Source organism: Phodopus roborovskii, unplaced genomic scaffold (genome assembly GCF_943737965.1).
Source record: "Phodopus roborovskii unplaced genomic scaffold, PHOROB, whole genome shotgun sequence".
Classification (NCBI taxonomy): Eukaryota; Metazoa; Chordata; class Mammalia; order Rodentia; family Cricetidae; genus Phodopus; species Phodopus roborovskii.
Genome location: NW_026126433.1, coordinates 47,490,281 through 47,504,425, shown reverse-complemented (window position 1 = coordinate 47,504,425; position 14,145 = coordinate 47,490,281). Strand labels below are relative to the sequence as shown.

At 41.2% G+C, this 14,145-nt stretch overlaps 1 protein-coding gene across 1 annotated transcript in view; it reads right to left on the bottom strand.

The window, feature by feature from the left end:
* The window catches only part of Catspere (catsper channel auxiliary subunit epsilon), a 92,633-nt gene that overhangs the window by 26,036 nt on the left and 52,452 nt on the right, over window positions 1-14,145 (bottom strand). The window contains exons 11-14 of the mRNA XM_051185776.1: window positions 10,121-10,563; window positions 7,801-7,859; window positions 5,172-5,247; window positions 1,215-1,267 (exon numbers count right to left, since the gene is read on the bottom strand). Of these exons, the coding sequence (XP_051041733.1) occupies window positions 1,215-1,267; window positions 5,172-5,247; window positions 7,801-7,859; window positions 10,121-10,563 (631 nt within the window). The remainder of the gene's footprint in view (window positions 1-1,214; window positions 1,268-5,171; window positions 5,248-7,800; window positions 7,860-10,120; window positions 10,564-14,145) is intronic.

Genomic DNA, 14,145 nt, shown 5'->3' with positions numbered 1-14,145 from the left:
AACCAAGCTACAATCCATAGACATAGAGATGGCATGTCTAGAGGGGATGCATGGCTCTCCCTGGGAAGGAGAAATAGAATAGATTGAATAGGTTTTACAGGTGGACTTGGGGCAGGTGGGGACTGGAGCCCTAGGGAGGGACCAGGTGAGATGATTAAAGGCACGTTCCACCATACCTGCTAAGTTTTTTTTAAAACAATATTTCTACTTGTGACTGGAGAGTCAGTGTGCAGATGGAAACGCATTTTAAAGATGAATAGTTTTCATTTTTTCTTGGACACAGATAGATGACTCTCATGGATTATGAATGATAAAAATTCCTTAATATGTTATAGTATTCATTTAGTCATTTTGGCTAGCTGTTTTCAGTGTAATTTGGAAGGAGCCTAGCCTTTTAGATGGACATTAGATGCCTAGACCACCATGAACTCTAACTCAATGAGGCCCTAAAAGGTGTTTTCCTGTGCTGACGCCTTTCCTAGCTCTCGTCAGGGGCCTGGGATCCCAGACTGTGCTTGCTCCTTGATAACTAAATAGGCTTTCTGCTCACAGCAACTTGAACCCAAGATATGCAAATTCTTCTTATGGTTTCAGAGCATCAGGCCATTGATGGAGAGCTAGAGAAAAGCCTGAAAGGTCCCATAGCTAAGCATGCTCTCCAGGTGGTTCTCAGAGCTGCTTGACTGTTAGACTCAGATCCCCCCAGAGTAGACAGGCTCATGCTGTAGCATTGCTTGCTGTGCACCACTTGATGTGATACGGTAGGCAGTTGGGAACCTGAGAAGGGATTTGCCATTCATTTGACTGTACTGAGCATTGATTTATTAACATGTTGCCTTCAGTAGTTATTATTAAACTCTCCTAGTGTCTTGGGATATTTTTTTTCTTTTGGTCTTTTGAGACATAGAGCCTGTCCTGAAACTTACTTTGTAGACCAGGTTGGCCTGGTCTAGTTTTAGGATGCCCTCTTCTGGACTCTTAGAGCACCAGACATGCATGTAATGCACAGACATATATGCAGGCAAAATACTCATACACATAAAATAAAGTATTCAAACCATCTGAAGTTGGATACTAATTCTAGTTCAACTTTAGATTTCATCATGAGCTTGCTAGTTAGACGCTGGTGTTTTCAACCCATGATTACCACTCCATGCACCATTTGTTTTAAAACTTAGAGAGTAAGACCCAGCAAATGGAAGTGATATACTTACCCTTTAACTTGAATGTATTTATTTGCATCACATCCAACAGCAATTTCAAATACCTAAAAATGAAGTAATTTACAAAGTGAATTCAGCAACTCTGACTCACATGACCTGAGCTAGCTTTAGAGCCAAACACAATTATATTTTAGATTAGAAACACAGACTGAGTATCCCTTATCTGTAACTTGTGGCACCAGAAGTGGATCAGATTTTAGAGTGTTTGCATATACCTAATGAGATATCTTGGAGGTGAGACCCAGTGGATCTCAACTTCTATTCCCACTTCAGCAACACTATCAACTCCATGCTTGCAGCTGGCGCTGTAGACTCTGCCAGCAGCCATCTATAATGTACTCAATTCAAGCAGTAATTTGTCAGGAAATTGAGTAGCCTTGTATGCAGTGGTTTTTCTTGCTTTGCTGGTTCCGGTTTACACAGTGCTAGTCTATGTTCAAAGGAGTAACAGGCCAACTACTGATAGGCTATATGCTAGGCCTATGGATATTTGTTCTAAACACCCTAACTCCACTGCAAGAGAGACCAGATCTCAATATGGAAGGTAGAATGCATCGAGGGTGACATCTGACATTAATCAACCTTGGGCCTCCATAGTTGTGAACACACGAACAGGTGTGTACACACATGTACACATGCATATACACCACAGATATATACATATATACAAAAATCTGTTGCAGTCTGATGTGATGCATGCATAAGATATATATATATATATATATATATATATATATATATATATATATATTTCCCCATTATTTTGGATATAGGGTCTTGTTACATTGACCCTGATTAGAGAAATATATTGTTTTTTGCCCCTGAATCCCTCCACTGTTGAAAAGATCAACTGCTTTTCCAGGAAGGGCATGGTAGAATGATGACTATGTTCAAAAAAATAAAAGAGTCTTTTTGTTTCATTTTGCTTTTCATACCTGGTAGCCAGATGTATTGCATTTAACATTTGAAGGTTAATTTAATCAAATTTCTACAATTAAGAAAAACTCTTGGCCAAAGCTTAAAAAGTACACACAGCTTAGGTAGGACTAAAGCAACTACTGTATCCACCTTAAAAGAAGGCTTAAGAAGGCATCCAGGGTTACATAGATTAAAAAGAGAGGGAAAAAAAAAATAGCAGGTAACTGCTTTCAACTTTGTAGAACTAACCATGTTTCTGTCAGAGCCAAGGGCCTAGTTCTCTCTCCCCTGCCTTGTAAGCCATGGCCTTTCTGGCCTCTTGCCAGGGGCCTGCTCAGCAGGGGAAAGTTCTTGGAATCCCTTTGCTTAACCATCTGATCTCACACACAGGATGTGCTTTATTTTCCCAGACTTGCATCTCTTATTACCTATGATCATTCTATCTTTTCTTTCCTTCAAAATACACCCAGAAGCACACCCCTGCCCTTTCTGTGTATTAAGCAGCCCATCAAAGGGTGGCTGTACTTCTCAACTCTATCCTCAGAACAACTGGTGTTCATTTGTAATACCCCATTCTCATCCTGATCTGTGCTGTCAAAAATCACAAGCACCTGAACCAGCAACTATAGCTAGGATTATAAATAGTTGTCCTGCAGGTCGACCTGGAAAAGGAGCTACAGCAGAGGAAGCCTGCTTTCTAAGGAAACTATAGCTGCAGGTTAGGCACGTGGCCTTCTGGACATCTGCTTGGAGACAATCTGATCCAGAGACTAAGGGAACACATTTCTCTAGTTCAGAGACAGGACAGGACTGTTCCTGCCTCAGCTCAGGGTCAGGCCCAGCAAATTTTATTTTATGTATCTGTGTATTTGCCTGCTTGTTTGTGTGTGCACCACATATATTCAGGTGCTCATAGAGGCCAGAAGAGAAGATGGGATCCCCTGGAACTGGAGTTGCAATCAGTTGTGAACCAGCCCATTTGGATGCTAGAAGCTAAATCCTGGGAACTAAACTCTTAGCCACTGAGCATTCCCTTAGCAGCAGGCCCAGCTTATAGAACAAAGGATCCCACATGGGAATTCTTACAGCCATTGTCACTGATGTGCTGATTGGCAGCATATTAGAGCTGTCATCCCTTCATGGGGTAATTCTTCTCCCAAAGAATTAACAGGGACACCAGGGGGCTAGCCTACACTTCTGCATGTTCAACCCCTAGTGCATGGTTGAAAGGTGATCTGCTGCCTTGTTGGAGATGACAGTTGTATTTGCTTCAGGCAATGAGACCAAATGACAAAGATGGCATGCTTTAATCCAAATGGCTCACTGTAGCCCATTTGGTCTGGCAGTTTTAACAAGAGCCTGCCATCATCAGATGGAGAAAAGGGCAGAGTTGGCACTGTCTGTCCCTGGACTATTTTCCCAGGAGGCCAATGACTTACTTAATAATTCATGAGCATGGGTCCAGAGTGCAAAGAAGGGATCCTGTGCCTGACAGAATACTCTGTAGTTGGTTCACAGGTTTTGACTTCCCTGTCTAATAGACCACCTGTCTCTACAGCATTACATTTTCCTGTTGCTTAGGAGGGCTGTTGTATAATACTCCACTGGATTTCAGAGATAAGCCATTGTACACTGCAGGGGGCCTACAAGGTTAGATCTGAATTTGGATTGGCTTGGAATAAAAGAGAAGGCGAAACTTCCCCTCACCCCCAGTGTTATTAGATAATGATTCTGTGGCAGGCATTGTTTTCTGAATATTTTTCATAAATGATTCCACTTGTCACTCCCAGCATTCCTATAAGACCAATGTTTCCTTTTACAGTGGGGGCAAGGAGGCTTCAAAGGGAGCAGAAGCTTGACCAAGCCAGTGAGTGAGTGGTATAGCTGAACTCAGGTGAGATAAAGCCAGGCTGGGCAGGGTCAGGCAAAGAGGAAGCCTATATATATTCATGAATATATTTGTATATTCATGAATAGAGAGTGACAGGAGAAACCATGTGCTTCCAGAAGGTATCCACAAAGGTCAGAGCCAAACCTCTGAAGGAAAAATCCAGACTTAGCCAAGATTGCAGTTTTGTACTCCCATTGCAGGATGCAGGTGAGTGAGGGGTGCAGTTGGTGACTATGGGTCAGGTGTGGTGGGTGGTATGCACTGTGTTGCCTTACATGGGGTGTATTTCCCTTTAGGGAGGGCACTTTATAACACCCATTACCAAGTACACAGACTGAAAACCAGAAGTATAATGGGATATAGTAAGTTCCTCTGAAAAAACAAATGAGTCCCTCTGTATGATTAAAATGCACGATCAATGGGTATGTCTGGCAGATTTCTTTGACAAATGCTGCCCAATTGCATTGTATCCATTAATTTCAATTTTTCTTTACACTGTTTACCTTCAGCCCTTCAAAGACTACTAATGTTATCTGTTTGTATACATTTATACAATCCCATTCTAGATGAGAGATTCATAGAAAGCAGAAATTGTATCTTGTGTTTCCAAAACAAAGGATGGCTATCTTCCCCATGAAACATTGCACATGAGAAGTAGAGGGGAGAGGACATATGAAGGCAATACATAGTTTGCTAGTTATATGTTTTTTAGCACGTGTATATGTGTGTGTTGTGCTTGTGTGTGCCCATCTATGTGTAAGTACATATGGGTGTAGGTGAATATGCATGTGCGTGCGTATACTTATGTGTGGAGGCTTTAGATTGGTATCATCAGGAGTCATCCTCCAATTGCTCTCCACCTTATTCTTTGAGACAGAGTCTCTCTATTGAACTCAGAGCTCACTGACATGACTCATCTACCCAGCTGGCTTGCTCTGGGAATTCCCTGACTCCACCATCCAAGTGCTGGAATTACAGGTGGACTGCCATACCCGCCACACAATTTACCTGAGTTCTGAAGATCTAAATTCAGGTCCTAAAGCTTATGTGGCAAGTGAGTTTTCCACTGATGCACCTTCCAGTCCCTGGCTATATATTTCTGAAGGAAAAGCAATTGATCTCCAAACCATGTCACCCACCTGTTTGGCTATTGGACATGTTTTTGAAAATTCACTAGGTCGGAATTGAATAAGCATGAGACCCATGTTCTTTTCCCTAGGAAAAACAATCCACACAGGTTATTGTAGGAGACAGACAGGAATGTGTTTTCATGTAGAGCAATTGTGAAGTCCTATTACACATGGGGTCAAACCCTGTGAGGAGCTGAAGAGGCCTGGATGGTGGCTACTTCTGGGAAGGCAAACTCTTCACTATGGTGATGTCTATGGCAGCTCCAGTACTCTACCTCACACCTGGCCCCTCCCTGCTCCTTTGGATCCCATGCATTAACCAGATGGTTGTTGGCACAGCAGGAAACAGAAGTGAGCATCATCAGCATTTTGTGTAGGTCTCATCCCCACTGAGAAACATGCTCAGTGTTTCTATACTGAGGTTCTGCACCTGATGCCTTGACCTGCTTTCTCCTGAACACGCTCTTCCTTTTGCTCTGTGGAATTCCCACCCCACTGGCAACAACTTTGAAATGACAAAGAGCAAATCACCTCCTAATCTCATTAAGTTGCATAACTGATTTGATTTGAACTCAAAGAAAGGTCAGATATAATGCCTTTGTGTTTGGGCAAAATAGATGTTTCAAAAACAAACAGAAATAGCACATTTGGTCTACAATATAAGTTCTCAGTAAATATCCATATAAACAAAAATATCAAAGGGAACCTATACCATTGGCAGTTGTATTAGTTATTTTTGTTGTGTTGCTATGATAAAGTGCCCTGACAAGGACCACTTAAGGGAAGGAGAGTGAGTCAACGTGAGTTCACAGTTCATAGTTTATCTTGATGAGGAAGTCAAGGCAGCAAGAAGTTGGAACAGCAGACTGTCACATTACTTCCACAGTCAGGGAATAGAAATGGGTAAATGCTTGTGTGTGGTGTACTTTTTCTGCTTTATATCCCAGGTGTCTTAGGATCACTATTGCTGTGCTAAAACACCATGACCAAAGAAACGGATTTATTTGACTTACACTTCCATATCATAGTTCTTCAACAAAGGAAGCCAGGACAGGAACTCAAATAGGGCAAGAAACTGATGCAGAGACCAAGGAGGGGTGCTGCTTACTGACTTGCTCCTCGTGGCTTGCTTAGCATTTTTTTTTTTAAATAGAACTCAGGACCATGCCCAGGGATGGCACCATCCATGTGGGCTGGGCCTTCCTCCATTACAAATTAAAAAAGGCATTTTCTCAGTTGAGGTTGCCTCCTTTCAGATGACTCTAGCTTGTGTCAAGTTGCCATAAAACTAGCCATCACACCAGGTAATGGTCCCACTCACAATGGTCTGGTCTTCTTGCCTCAGCTAATCTAATCATGATTATCCCCCATGGGCATGTTCAGAGACCATCTCCCAGATAAATCTAGATCTCATCAACTGACAGCTGAGATTAGCCATCCCTCAAAGCCAGAGAGGAAAGGCAGAGGATGGGGGACAGGGTGACAGTGCTTCTTCTGACTAGTATGTACAAGGAGCACTTTCTTCCATCTCTTCCTAAGTCACTGATCTGCCATTTGTCATTTCTTTCTTTCTTTTTTTTTTTTTTTTTTTTTTTGTGCTATGTGTGTGTACCTCTGCATGTACATATATATGTGTACTCATGTATGTGCTTGTAGGGGCCATAGGTTGACATCATATGTCTTTCTTGATCACTGTCCTGTCCACCTTAGTTTTTGAAATAAGCTCTCTTACTGAACCAGGACCTCACTGATTAGTCTAGACTCTGATCATCCCACATCTCCTTGCCCCCCAGTGCTGGGGTTTCAGATATGTGACACCATGCCTAGCTTTTATGTGGGTACAAGAGATCCAAATCAGGTCTTCATGCTTATGTGGCAGGCCCCCTATTTTATTAACAACACTCATCAGCACTTGGGATTATCTAATTTATAATTAATTGGCATTTGTCTTTTTTCCACTGGAGATAGGTTCTGATATGCCAGGGCTCAGTCTTTCTATTTACAGTTAAAGACTTTCTCTGATATGAAGACTTCTTCCTTTTGATTAAGGAGACCATGTAGAGACTTTGAGTTGGGAATTAATGATAAAACATGAAAATTGTTGAATTAACAAGTAGCTGTTTTGGTCTGGATAAGAATGTCTTTAAGGCTCACATGTGGCATGGTCCCCAGATCAGTACCATCAGGTGATGGTGGACCTTAAGGGGGTGATGTCCTTGAAGGGGACTGTTGACCCTGATTTCTTCCTCCTTGTCACCTGGCTCATGGGATCCATCACCTGGTCTTGCTCTGATGCTACTGCCTGGCCATAGTTTCAGAAACAATGGAGCCAGCCTGAGGCATGAACCCAGAACTTCAAAATAACTCCTTTCTTCTTGGAGCTTCATTGCTTCAGGTGTTTCATGACAGTTGCAAAGCAAGCTAAGATATGACAATCTTTTGTCATCTTTGGCAGTGTGAAGGAGAACCTTCAGCTCACTTCCCATTGAATTACAAAGAGTACTTGCATTTTAAAAGCAAAATACCTAGACATGCAAAAGAACTTGAAATTTGGACAGCTGAAAGGGCATGAATTCATTTAAATGAAATAAAACTTACACATCAGGGACTCAGTAATATATTTAAAAGTCATACTTACTGTAGCTGGAAGTAATCATCTACTGATTCATAACTTGTTGTCTGAGAAAATGTTGTTAACTGAAAGAGAAAATTGAAAAGATTCTGTAGAGCAGAAAAGGTGGGAATGGGGCCTCAAATTAGTGTCATTTAGGTTGTACATCTAGATGCTGAGAACAGGGTACAGTGTTTATCACTGAAACCAAGTTTCTCAAAGACACATTGTATACTTTTAGATATGTAAATATTTAAATAAGAGAAACAATATACTTCAGACTTATTTATGTATTTAGTGTGTGTGATATGTATAGGGGTATGCATACCTATATGTCACAGCATATAGGTAAAGGTCAGAGGACAACTTGAAGGAGTTGGTTCTTTCCTACCATATAGGTTCTGGGGACTCAAACTCAGATCACCAGGCTTGGTGACAAATGACTTTACAAGCTCAGCCATTACTTTTAATTTCTTTTAAATTCTTCTTTTATAAAACCTCAATCATGTATACATTATTTTACTTTGTTACATTTTTTTACTCTCCTCTGTGTGAGTGTGTGTGTGTGTGTGTGCACACGCGTGCATGCACACACACACACACACACACACACACACGTGAACGCAGTCATGTGTTCCTTGTTGAAGCCAGAGAACAACCTTAGGTGTTGTTCCTCAGGTACCATTCATATTCTTTAAAAAAAAATTTCTTTTTAGATTTTATTTTTGTGTATTTACCTGCATGTATGTATGCATGCATGCATACAGTGCTCTCAGAGACAGACAAGAGCATCAGACCTCCTGGAACTGGAGTTTTAGATGGTTGTGAGTTATCATAAGGGTGTCAGGAATGGTACCTGGGATCTCTACCACTGAGCCATCTCTCCAAACTGTCCCACCCTCTTGAGGCAGGGGCTGTCACTGATATGTAGTTTATCAAATAGGCCGGGCTGACTTGTGGTGAGCTGTGGGTAGGGACCTGTCTGTCTCTAAGAACAATAGGCTGGGGTTTAAAGCTTATGCTACCAAATGTGGGTTGTGGGGATCAAACTCATGTCCTGTGCTTACAGGGCAAGCATTTTACTGATTGGCTCATCTCCCTAGCCCGTTTTAATTTCAAATCTTCATCTTTATACTTCTCTCTCCCATCATTTAGTTTCTGTCACCTCAGCACTCTTGTTTTTACTGATCCCTTATTCCCTGAGCTGAGAAGACCATGATGTAATTTTGCCATCTGATGCTCTTCTCTGAACTCTCACAAATCTTTGCACACAGAATATTTTCCAGAACGCTTTGTTCTGTTTTTTAAAATGTTCACCTGCCTTGTGAAAATGCTCTTCTGTAATTTCAGCCTCCCACATTTCCTGTATTGTATTATTGCATATTGATAATTAATGTATTTTAATGTTTAATACATTACATTATGTAATAGCATATGATAACATGTCATATGTTAATAATATTGCATGCTATAAAACACAATATACAATAAAATATCCCATGTATATACATATGTATATATATGTACATATATATATTATAGTAGATGATTTGGAAAGGTGGTTGCATTCACTGTGCACATGCTTGTGTGCATACCCCTCTGCAGTGTAACACAGCTTGTTTGTCTATTTCCTCAAGTAGTAAACCCTTGCAGAGGAACAACAGATTTATTAGATTGACTTACATGATGTAGGCTGGGTAGTCCAACAATGACTGTACTCAAGACCCTGCAGCAGTAACAGCCTGGCAGCTACTTTTAAAGTTTTTTTTTTTTTAATTGCCTTAGATGATATGGTCTAGATGGTCCAGCAGTGGCTGTCCTTGTGCTAGAGAGGCCCATAGGCCGATAGCTGCTTCATCTAGGAGGCTGGCTGTCTCAGCAGCCCCAGTGTGGTGCTGAAAGCCTGAGGGTTTCCTGGAGAGCTGCTGGTTTTCATTCCATGTTGGAAGGACAAAGAATATGGATTCTGATATCACCAATAACAGTGGTGGCAGCAGAAGAAACCCGCTAGGTAAACTCATCAGTGAAAGCAAAGGCAAGTGGGCAGAAGCAAAAGGTTCCCTTCTGACTTGCTTACATCTGGGCTCAAGCCCAGATGCCACACACAATTTAGGCTTTGCATTTCAATTAACCTATTCAAGAAAAGCATGCCCAGGAGCTAACCTAATCTAGATAATTTCTTACAGGTGTGCAGAGACAGGTGGATCTGGCCCCCTCGGGCTCACTAGTCAACTAGACCAGCCTCCCTGTCTAGTGAGATGCCCCCACTTCTCTCTCTCAAAGAAAAAGAAGCTAATGTTTTTATATTTATTCAAACCAGATACAGAAATAAAAAATACTAACTTACCACACTTTTAGTAGAGAATCCAGAGGCAATCTCATAGGAGATCTCTTGCGTCCAGGTTAATACACTTGGGCCATAGTGTTCTACAATAATATAGAGACCTATATTTTCTGGGTAAACTATTTGAGTCCAAATTGTCAGGCTTTCTCCTTTGTCCATAAAATAAAAATCACTAAGAATATTGTGTTGAAATGCCATATATGGGCATTTGTCTTTGGTTTTGTGAATTACACTTTGTAGCTCCAGATATAAGGGGTATTCCTGTGGCTGTACCAAGAATTTTTCACTAAAATATACAATATATACTTTAGAAGATTTGTTAAAGAAAAGTGCTGACTTTACTGTACTGTTTGCCCATACATGTAGCTTAATTGCATCTGTAATGTCAGCCTTGAAAAAGAACATTTCATTATTTTCCATTTTTACCAAAATACTCCCAAAACGATCTGCAAAAGAGAGAGAAAAATGTTTGTTATTTAATTGTTTAATATTTATGTGTGTGTGTGTGTGTGTGTGTGTGTGTATGTGTGTGTGTGTGTATGCATGCATTTGTGTACATGCGTATGCTATAACTCACATTTGGAAATCAGAGGACAATCTGTGAAGTTTGGTTCTCTCTTTCTACCTTGTTTGTGGGGACCAAACTCAGATTGTCAGGCTTGGCATCAAACACTTTTGCCTGCTGAACCCTCTCACTGGCCCAGTGTTATTTTGTTATTTGTGTTATTTTAAGAAATCATAAATCATGTTTTTATTGAAGTATACTTAATAAAAATAATTTCTAGTATAATGACTACATATCTTGAAAAAATTAAAGTGAACAAACATGAACTTTTGCACTCATTTGAAGACTCCTTAATTCTCTTCATAGTCACTATGCCTCTTTTATATATCATATAATATACTAAGTGTTTTAAGTAAAGAGTATGAATATGGCAAGAACAGGCTCTCAGGGAGGATGGTATTCCTGGCAGATATGTGTTTTCTTCAAATTCATATCCTGGAGCCTTCATCTCTACTGTAACTACACTGGCGAATAGAGCCTTTTAAGGAAGTAATTCTAGTTAAATGAGGTCATAAGCATAGGACTTAGTGGGACTGGCATCATTGAAAGAAGAGGAACACACCCTTCGGAGAGCTCTCTCCCTCCCTCTACACACACACACACACACACAAGTTCTTATGAGGACAGTGAGTAGGAGACTGTCGGCTCACTGGAATTCATTCCTGATAGTGTCTTGATCTTGGACTGGCAGAAATGTGAGGACATTTATGTGTCTTGTTTAAAGCATTCAGCCTATGTGTGTGGGTCATCCTAGGAGGAGAATGCTTGCTTATTGAGTAGAGAAAGGACCAGCTTTCTCACCTTAAAAGGGTACTTTGCCTAAAACTGGACAGGTCTCAGGCAACTCTCATAGACTGGTTAGAAGCAGGGAGGTGGATGTGTGGATGCAGGGATGCATGATGCCCAATGTATCTTACATTTGCAAGCAGAGTAAACCACTAATTCAAAAATTACCATAAATAATAGACTAATCAAATTTCATAATCAGAGATGTATGCAGTGGATCAAAAAGTGGAAGGGAAGAAATATTGGGGTGGGGAATGACACATAGATCTTTTTGGTGAATGATTAAGCAATTATAGGATACATGTAGTAAAAATCTGCATCCAAGTAAAAACCTCTCCTAACAAAACAGTACATGGGCTGGAGAAATGGCTTAGTGGGTTACTGCTCCTACCACCAAGCCGGATGACCTGAGTTTGGTCCTGAAAATCCACATGATGGAAGGAGAGAACCAGCTTCTGCAAGTTGTCCTCTGACCTCCATAAGCACACATTCCCCCCTCCCCAATGAATAAAACCACCAGGAAAAGAGGCTGCTTTAGGACAACCGTAGGTGTTCATTCTCACCTTCTACTTTGCTTGAGATATTTTAACTTTTATTGTTCGTTACTGGCTATTCCTGTCTTTACCTCTATCTTGCCATACAGACATTGAGATTACAGATATGTACTTCTATTTCTGATGGGTTCTGGAGTTATGAACTCAGGTCCTAATGCAAGTGCTTTACTCGGTCCTCATTTATAGTGTTCAGTGAAGACAAAGAAGGGTAAGAATAAATTAGCTAATCACGTCACTTAAGCAGAGGCAGGCCATGGAAGTTATACAGGAGTGGGAGTGAAGGACTGTTCATGACAAAAGGTTGAAAGGAAGGAACTAAATAAAGGGAGACACTTTGATAAATAAAATTGAGTTCTTTTCAAAAGGGGAAAAGAGCAAAAACAAAACAAAAACCAAAACCAAAAACAAATAGTAACAATGTTTTGCAACAAGGGAGAGGAGGGGTCTCAACCAAATTAAGATGACAAATAACATATATCCGCAAGCACAGGAGAAATGTGAGTGTTCAGGTGGGAGTCATGAGCCAATAAGTCTAGATGATGGGCTTTCCAAAATGTGTTATAAGCCTCTAAAACTGACTTGAGCAGGGTAGAATGGTGATTAGCAGAGGTGGAAAACCAAGAGGATGGGAGAGTGGGGGACACATTTGGCAATGGTGCTAAGTGACAGAGAGATAGACCAGAGATATATGACTATCTCATACTGTCAATATAAACCTCACTGACATATACCTCATATAGGACATCTAATAGGATGAGTAGAAAATGCACAGAATGGCCAATAAGCACAGACTAGGCTTAATTATCCTGTGTAAGAACTATATGTAAATGGAGTTCTTAATTGGTTTAAATAATAAAAAACCAGAGTCAGATATAGAGGAAAATGCTGAGAGGTCAGAGAGAAGGAGCAAGCCAAAGCCACCTTTATTTCATTAGCTTCCCAGCATCAAAGAGAGTGAGATCCTGTTTCTTCCCGCTTATTTCCTCTGTCTGCCCAGCCAACTCACTTCTTGTCTGTGCCCAGACATCTCACTTCCTGTCTGTCTGTACAGACTTCTGTGGTTAGCTAGTGGCAAGCTCCACCCTCTGATCTTCAGACAGGCTTTATTTGTATAAGCAACTATATGTAATAAAATAAGATTCACACACATTCCTTTTATCATTGGTAACTATCTGACACTGTATGAAAGCAGAGGTTTTTTTTCATACTCTCTAGGAGTGTCACTCCCTTTATGATCCTGTCCTTGACTGCCAACCAAGTGAAAAGATATTCTACATTCTGAAAGCTGCAATACCCTGTAGATGGAGGTTTTGTCCCACCAGGTCCTGCAGCCCTTTAGTCCCAAATAAATACACAGAGGCTTATATTGATTATAAACTGGCCAATGGCTCAGGCTTCTTATTTGGCTAGCTATCTCTTAATTATTAACCCATTCCTATTCATCTAAGTATTTCCACGTGGTCTTGGCTTACTGGAGAATGCCCAGTATCCTATCTTCCTGGTAGCTAGCTACATGGTGTCTCTCGGGTGGCTTCTCTCCACCTTCCTCTCCCCTGAGTTCTCCTAGTCTGGGAGCCTTGCCTATACTTCCTCCCTGGCTACATCCTGCCTGTCCATTGGTTGAGACAACTTCATTCATCAGCCAATAAGAGAAACATATTTACAGCATATAGAGAGACCTCTCCCATCATCCCCTGGCTTCTCCAATGATGGCCAGGCTTCACCTCAGGGACTGTCAGGGACTGCCTGTTGGGGTGACAAGGATGGCACACTGCCTGGCCTCACAGGCTTTCTTTTGGAATTTGGATGGAAGCACCCATGACCCCATTAGCTCTTGCAGTGTGCATGCCTAAAAAACTGGCATCAAGTGGATGAAGCCAAGGTCTGTTGCCAATTTCAGGGGTGGCCAGGCTCCCTTGAGTCACAGCCACACTGGTCTCTGAGTGCTTATGTGACTGAGTGCATAGTGAACTGAATCTTGGGGAACAACTTCTGAGGTCTTCTATGCCAGCAGGGAACCCTGAAGGCTCTCTTTTCAAAAGGAAACATCTCTCAAATGATTCTATTCTGTGGTACCTTTGAGTATGCACTGGGTGAGGTAAAACTGGTTCCCAAGGTAACTT